This window comes from Tupaia chinensis, unplaced genomic scaffold (genome assembly GCF_000334495.1).
Source record: "Tupaia chinensis unplaced genomic scaffold, TupChi_1.0 Scaffold000234_1, whole genome shotgun sequence".
Taxonomy (NCBI): Eukaryota; Metazoa; Chordata; class Mammalia; order Scandentia; family Tupaiidae; genus Tupaia; species Tupaia belangeri.
Genome location: NW_006159712.1, coordinates 1,759,382 through 1,767,240, shown reverse-complemented (window position 1 = coordinate 1,767,240; position 7,859 = coordinate 1,759,382). Strand labels below are relative to the sequence as shown.

Here is a 7,859-nt window from a genome sequence, read left to right as displayed (position 1 = left end):
GCAGGAAGCAGGCCCCTCACTCCTATTTTGTTTGTTCTCCAAGGCACACTGACAACCTCTTCCTGTATTTGCTCAGCAATGCATCGGTCCTGGCTCTGTGTGTGTGTGTGTGTGTGTGTGTGAGCGTGTAGGTGTGATTGCACTAGAGGTTGTTAAATAGACATGCGAAGTTGAATGTTGTGCACCACTACTAGCATTATCAATATGATGAAGATAATGATATTGATTATTTTTTAATGCAAAGGAGTGTTATGATTTGGGGAGGGCTACTCTCCTGAACTCAGTCACCTAGTAATATCCCAGCTAATTAATTTTGATTACACCATATTGGGTTTCTCTTTTTCTCCCTTGCCACTGCACAGAGAAGAGACCCTGACGGTCTTCCTCTGGAGTTCTCTCCCAGGTGCGTAAGACCTCCCTACGTACTGATGAGCTGAATTAATTAAGAGGACTGATTGTCTCGGATCGCTGAAGTGGGCTCTGTGTGGCAAATAAGCCTGCCACTCAAGGTGTTAAGGAGCCCTTCATCAGCCAAGTGCCTGCAATGATTGTACTTATTTTTACACGTTTGACCTAGTTTTAAACCGTGTCTCTTCACGCTGTGATTCATTAGCCACATTTTAAACCACCCCGATTGGAGCGAGGTGACTCTGCCTGGTTTGCAGCAGTTTCGAAGACAATTTCTCTCCGGATTCTAATATGCAAGTTCCCCTGGTATTCTGTTTTAAGAAGCAATTTCCCATCCAGGCACCTGGCATGCTGCTTGGGTATGGATGAGTGGCTGCCTCATGCCTTGGTAGTAAATACATGTCGATTACAGAATTCCTGCCAGGGATGGAAGAAGGGGAGTCTCGCTGGCCTGGACTAAGGGATCCCTGACCCCTTCTCTCCCATTGCAATTGTCAGGCTGCCCCAGGTTGCTGACAGGGTTTGGGGCTCTGAGCTCTGACACTGTAAAGTTTGAGCAATGTCAGTGCTGGGTTGCTAGGGCAAATGCAGTCTGCCTGCCACCCCACCCCCAGTGCCTAGATCTCCTTCTGAAAATTTAAGACATGGTGGATGTAGAAGTAAACTTGTGAGAAAAGAAAGGAGCAGAATGCAATTGTCATTTTGAGGCTACTATTGCAAGGGGGGCATACACATCGGAGAAGCATCTGCTGTTCCATCATCCTATCATCGCATGACAAAGAGGTTTTGTTATTTTGTTTTTAAATTTAAGTGACAGAGAAGAGCCTTTCTGAATATAAACCTGCCACTGGCTTCTCACTCCATTTCAGGTATCAGTCAGTCCCATCAGGGTGATTTCTGGCAGCTCTGATACTGAAGTGGGCTAGACACCATAGAAGAGGCTGCTTCCAGTCAGAAGTAAAACACTGTCATTTCTCATTAACAGCCAAATGCAGGCAACTTGTCCCAACTTCGGTCCTTGCACTGCAAATCGCACTGAAAGGCACCCAGCTAGGTCTTTCTATGTGATAGTTACAACGAAGAAATTAACGAGCTGGTAAAAGTACTTTTGATTGATCGCTGAACTGTAACACCCTGACTGACTCCTAATAAAAAGATAATGGTTTTTTTTTCGCAAAATGGTCATTCTCTCTGTTCCTCTCTCTCTCTGGGGACTAGAATCCCCCTCTCCTTTTCTTTTAAAATGAATAATGGAAGTTTCTTTAAACAAGACTTCAGACAATGCAACCTTTCAAGATAATTTCAGGCAACTTGAGCGTCAAGGTTTGTTTTTTGCTTTTCTTTTCCCCCTTCAAATTCAAATCAAGCCATTGGAAATAACAAACATTCCATATCTATGCATTTGGGGCAGCCTGCAGTTCTGACAATGGTGGATTTTCCACCACACACACACACACACACACACACACACATACACACACAGACATGCTCACGATCAGTACTCATTTAAGCCAACGTGTTAAAAGTAAACTATTGTCCAAAAGACACAGCATTTTCTCTCGGAGGATCACCGATCACACAAAATAAAACCTATCTACATCTCTTACCTTGAAGCAGTAGAATTACCTGCAGAAAACGTGCCCCTTCCTTGCACAACAAGCCAGACTTGCACCAGCAGCAGAATTACTCCAAAAGAAGGAATAATAAGTCCTTTATATTGTAATTTTCACTGTTTATATGCAAGAAGTGTAGTGGGTCTGCTCACGTAGGAATAAATAAAAAGCCGAACAAACTGCACGGCAGCTACCATGTGAAAAGCGAAGACCTCTAGTGGCCACAGACTGAATTCTTTAAGGAAAGGAAAGGACAGACGAGGAAGTATAGCCAGCACACATCCACACATGCACGCACGCATGCACGCACACCCCTACACACCGCACACTCCAAGACTTCTCCTTTCTTGTATTTGACCCGGCTGCAGGCATAAACAATAATAAAGCTGATTTCTTGGTTTGAATGGGATCTGGCTAAGTTAGCAATGTCGGTGATGTTCTGTGTGGTCTGTAAGGGACCATTTCATAAACTCACCACCACCCCCTGGGGACCTGAGCAGGAGAAAGGGTTTTACTCTCCAGCTTCAAGGGAACTGCCATCCACCATAGAGGTGCAAGTCCCTATCAACAAAGTGTCACTGGCCATGGTTCCTGGGTGTCCCAGCATTGTCTTTTCTGCCAGCTTTGCATGTTTTATGAACACTTGTGGTGTGTGATTGTGTGGTCATGGGCTGACAGGGCCAGCTTCCTGCATAGTCGTGCAGGGCCCTGTCTTTTGAAGGACCCTGGGGGGTGTTTTGAAATTCTGAATAATTTTTAACCAGGACACTGCATGTTCATTTTGTTCTGGGCCCCACAGATTACATAGTTTATCCTGCTGACAGGGAAAGCACGCTATCCCTAACTTCCTACTTGAAATAGAAGCAAATGAGAATCCATGTCTTTGGAAGCTACTTTTGGGAATGTGAGCTTGAAGAACATTCTGTTTCCTAAAAGGTTTCCGATAAAAGGGATGCAGAAAGGGTTTCCTGGGCTCATCACAGCTATTCTTCTGCTACTGTAATATGGGAGGAGATAGATAGATAGATAGATAGATAGATAGATAGATAGATAGACAGACAGATAGATAGACAGACAGACTGTTGCTATTCAGACATAATACATCCAAGTCCACCTGTCTGGGTGCACTATGTCCTACTCCGTTTAGTAGAGGGGTCCCTGGATATGCCTGTGTCATCCCAACTAGGCCATTTTCCACAAGCCTGTCCTGGGCTGGGCCACAGTGAAACTTCTTTTGGTCAAGACGGAAGACCCAGTGGAATCCTGCAGGAGGCAGTGGCTCCTTACCCCTAGTAGATTGGTGACCAGGTTCCAAAATAGACCTGCTTGTAGACACTCATGAACAGAAGACAAACGCACCCTGATACAGACTAACAATACCTGGAAGGAGGCTGTGCTGACAGCTTCTGGTGCTTGACAGTCTTGCTTCTCTGTTCCCAGGGATCCTTGTAGACCCACCACTTCTCCTGGGCTCTGCCTTGCTTTTTCTCTTGTCTGAAACCTTCTGGCATTTGGTCTGCTTCCCAGATAAGGGTCTTCAACTTTTTTCTGTTGTGGGTATTAGTCTTCTTTCCCATCAAGATCATAAACTCACAAAGAGCAAAGGCCATCTCTCCTCATTTCTTCCATCCTCCACTGCCCTTAGAAGTGCCAGGGCATGGTAGATGCTGAATTCTCTCTGGTTGGTTCATGATGAGCCAATGACCGATCCCTCTGCAGAGAACTGTCGTGCATTTCAAGGTGGTGCAGGAGCCATCAGATCCTGTTGATATTCCTCTGGGGGTAGATTTGGATGGATTGTTGTCCTACTTTTAGATGAGACAACTGTAAAATTATTGATCAAAAAACGAAACTCTTTCCAGGATCTTTATGTGGGCTGGATCTCCCAACACCAGTATAATGCTCTTTTCCCAATGTATGGGGCAGGGAGCTTCAAAATAATTCATGAAAATGCATATAATGAAAAAAACTGTGAAAAGATTCCCAAAATTTGAAGCACCAAAATACACTTGCATTTTAATTTCATTTTCCACATTCTTTTTATACAAGCAGCAGGAGAGGTAATGGACCAGGTCTCATTGTTATTATCTGGTACTCCTATTATAGTCCCAGACACATAGTAAGTATTTAATAAATGCTTTCACAATGAATGAGCCAGAAGGGACATTTCTTCATAGAGAAATATCATATGCTGACCTAGTAAGGAGACATTCTCCATCCCTGGAGGGCATTTTTATACTTTTCTGGGTTGGTTGGGTGTCTTCCAATTTGGAGTCAAGGAAATGGAGAAGATGAATCTCTGGTCCTCTCTCCAGCAGTTCATGAGTGTTTCTCCTTATTTCTTGCAGAGTCATTTTGTGGCATGTATGACAGCCATCTTAAACCAGATGGGTGACCAGCACTATTCCTTCTACATTGAGACCTTCCAGACCAGCTCTGAACTTGTGGTGAGTCTGCAAGCTGTTGGGGGTGCTGGGTGGGGCCAGGGGGAGACATATATCATATTCTGGATTCTCATGAGTTTAGAGCAGGAAGCTCTCCTCATGGATCTTGATTATGTGTGTGTCTAAGTTTACAAACATAGTTTACGTGCACATCTGAGTCCCTGTTTCTCACTTTCATCTCGATTGGTATATCTCATCTCTCTAGAATGTCTTTAGTCCATGTCACCGATGAGACCTGAATACCTACACATAGTCTAGATGTGTCTTAGAAATATTTGTTGATGGATCATAAACATTTGGGGGCTTGAGGACATGAGTGTGGGAGTCACACACATGTAGGTTTGGATCTGGGATTTGTCATTGGCTAGCTGGGCAACCATGACAAGGGGATTTTTCTTTAGCCTCAGTTTCCTCATCTGTAAAGTGGGGATACTATCCTTTATGTCAGTGGTTCCCAACCTTCTGGGAACCAGGGACTGGTTTTGTGGAAGACAATGTTTCCACAGACCGGGTGGGGAGGGGTGGTTTTAGGATGTTTCAAGTGCATTATGTTTATGGTACACTTTATTTCCATTGTCGTTACATTCTCCCCACTGAAGTCGGGTTGGCAAGAAATGGAATCTTTTTCTGGATATATGAAAAACAAAATAAAAGGAAGGCCAAATAACCTAGTCCCCCTCTTACGCTCTCTGTCTTGGGACTCAGAAACAGAAATACCAGATTTATTGTTTTTGTCCTCTGTGGAAGAAAAGGTTTTCAAGGAAGGAGGGTAGGAAAGGGAATTCTTATTTACTGAACATACACATTTTTTTGTAGAATCCTCGCAATGTCATGACATATGTGTTTGGAGTCACATTTTACAAGTCTACAATCTTCTTGCCAAAGGCTCCATGGCTAGTATGTGGCAGAAGTAGGTTATGAACCTTGGCTCTAACCCTTACACCATGCTATGTCTTCTTATTGCAATTTTCCACCAATGAGCCAGAAGCTTTCTCCATTCCCATAGGAAGGGCACGCGCCTGTGGTGGTAGCCATACTTCCCTGGGTGACATCATGGATGAATAATGACACTCACCCTCATCACTACCAAGCACTTAATGAGCATATACGAGGACCCAGGTTTTGCGCTGAACCTCTTATTGACACTGTGCACTTCATCCTCGCAGCAGCGAGGTAGATGCTGTCCTGTTATGCCCATGCAGAGACCAGGACTTAGAGCATTTGAGGTAATTTCCCTAGAAACAAAGATGGTCAGAAAGGAACCCATGCCATTCCCAGAATTTTGCAATTTAGTTAAAGCAGTAATTTTGAAATTATATCCCTCCTAGCTTGACTATCCTCTACTATAAACACACACATACACACACATATGCACACACACATGTGCACATGCACACACACACACACACACACACAAGCGCAACAGGTGACATGGTGGTTAAGGCACTGAATTCCCACATGCCCAACCACAGTTCAATTCCCAGACCCAGTGGTTAAGGCACTGAATTCCCACATGCCCAACCACAGTTCAATTCCCAGACCCAGTGGCTTGAGAACCATGCTGGGCGTGTGTGCCTGTGTGCCCAAAATCCCTAGAGGAAAATGGAGGAGAAGGGATTATGGTGGGGCCATCCCCATGGAGGGGTGTTTTCTCCCTTTCCCTCTCACTGTCTCTCTGGTGAGCACACATGCCCTATGGCAAAAACCTAACACAAACACATACACACACACACACACACACACACACTCATATGAAATTCAACCAGGGCTGTTATATTTTATTTATCTATTTATTTACTTACTTATTTATTCCATGAGCAAGAGAGTCAGCACCCCCAACAACATTTTGATGTTGCAATCTACCCCCAGCCTTCAGCCAGTCCCAGACCACCAACAAGCGTGTGCCTGGCATACTCAGGGAAGTCTCCAGACTTGAACCAGGAACCTTCCCTTGTGGGATTGCCTCAGAGTGTCACATTTCACCACTGTGCCACTGTCTGGTGAGCACACATGTACTTTTTTATATTTAATATACTGGGTTCTAGGTGAGACTCTCTGAACAAAGAATTCTGCTGTTAAAATAATTAGAAAATCGCTGGCTTAAGGAAAGTCCTCTGAATGAGTTTCCTTTTGGTTTCCAGTGTTCCCTGACACACACAGGTGGTATGGCTTTGGTATATCCAGCTCAAGGGGGTCTCAGTGCCAGTGGTTCTGGCCTTGGATGTCTGGATTTGTCTGTAATTTTTGTTCTCCAAAGATGAGGAGTAAGTTTGGTGCTTTACAAAACCCGACGGAGTGTGTTGAGGCCCACTTTGAACCTTTTCAAAGCAGAGGAAGTATACTTTCATTGTGAATCCTCTAATTTGCTCAGCTGTGTGTGTGTGTGTGATATATGAATTAGCTGTGTTTACAACACCGTTAATTAGATGTTCATTTTAATAATAGTTTGTGTGCTCAATGACCTGAGATGCTTTCATATAGAGCAGATTATTTTCTTCTCAAATACATATTTGGAAAGATGATTATAAAATTGCCACATCAGTGAATGTATTTACTTCTTTATTCCCAAAGACGGAATTAATAGTTCTTTATTTAGAGTGTTTTCTCACTCCATATTCACGTTCCACTGATATTTGTGAAGCAGACTCTTGGTAGCCAACTATTACGCTTCCATTGAAAAATCTATTGCTATGGGTTTCATTGAATTTATTTGACAAAAGGCTGTGCCCCTTTCCCTTCTGTCTCTCAAAAAAAAAAAAAAAGATAAAGAAAAAAATTAAAAAGCAAACAAGATCTGAGCACTTCCAGTTCCTACAGAGCAGCTTGACCTGTGTGCTGTGCTTCACTGTTTCAGGACTTCCTGATGGAGACCTTCATCATGTTCAAGGACCTCATTGGGAAGAATGTGTACCCTGTAGACTGGATGGCCATGAGCATGGTCCAGAACAGGTGAGCTGCCACTCCCACTTACTCCCAGAGAGCCGCCCTACCCAGCAGCTACCATCAGGATAAAGCGGGAGAGTTTCTTCCTGGTAGAAAGAAATGAAAGTGTTAGGCCAATCTGTGGCACGGTAATTAAGGCAGCCAGATCCCACACATCCGACCACGTGGTCTAAGTCCTGGACCTGGCAGCTTAAGAAACATGCAGGCTGGGACCAGCAGATGGTGTAATGGTTACATCGCTGGACTCTCACATAGTCCACTGCGGTTCACGTCCTGTACCTGGCAGCTTGAAACTCACACTGGGCACATGTGTGTGCATGCCCAAAAATCTCAAGAGGAGAGACTAGAGGAGTGGGGATTGTGGCATAGGCATCCCCTCTAAGAGGTGATTTCTCACTTTCTGTCTTTCTGTCTCTTTGGTGAGCGTATGTGACTTCTCAAAAGAAAAAAA

The 7,859-nt window shown here is 44.1% G+C and overlaps 1 protein-coding gene across 1 annotated transcript in view; it reads left to right on the top strand.

Annotated features, from left to right (window-relative positions):
* Positions 1 to 7,859, top strand: part of DOCK2 (dedicator of cytokinesis 2) — a 445,944-nt gene that overhangs the window by 332,633 nt on the left and 105,452 nt on the right. The window contains 2 exon segments of the mRNA XM_014587766.2: positions 4,370 to 4,468; positions 7,320 to 7,414. Of these exon segments, the coding sequence (XP_014443252.1) occupies positions 4,370 to 4,468; positions 7,320 to 7,414 (194 nt within the window).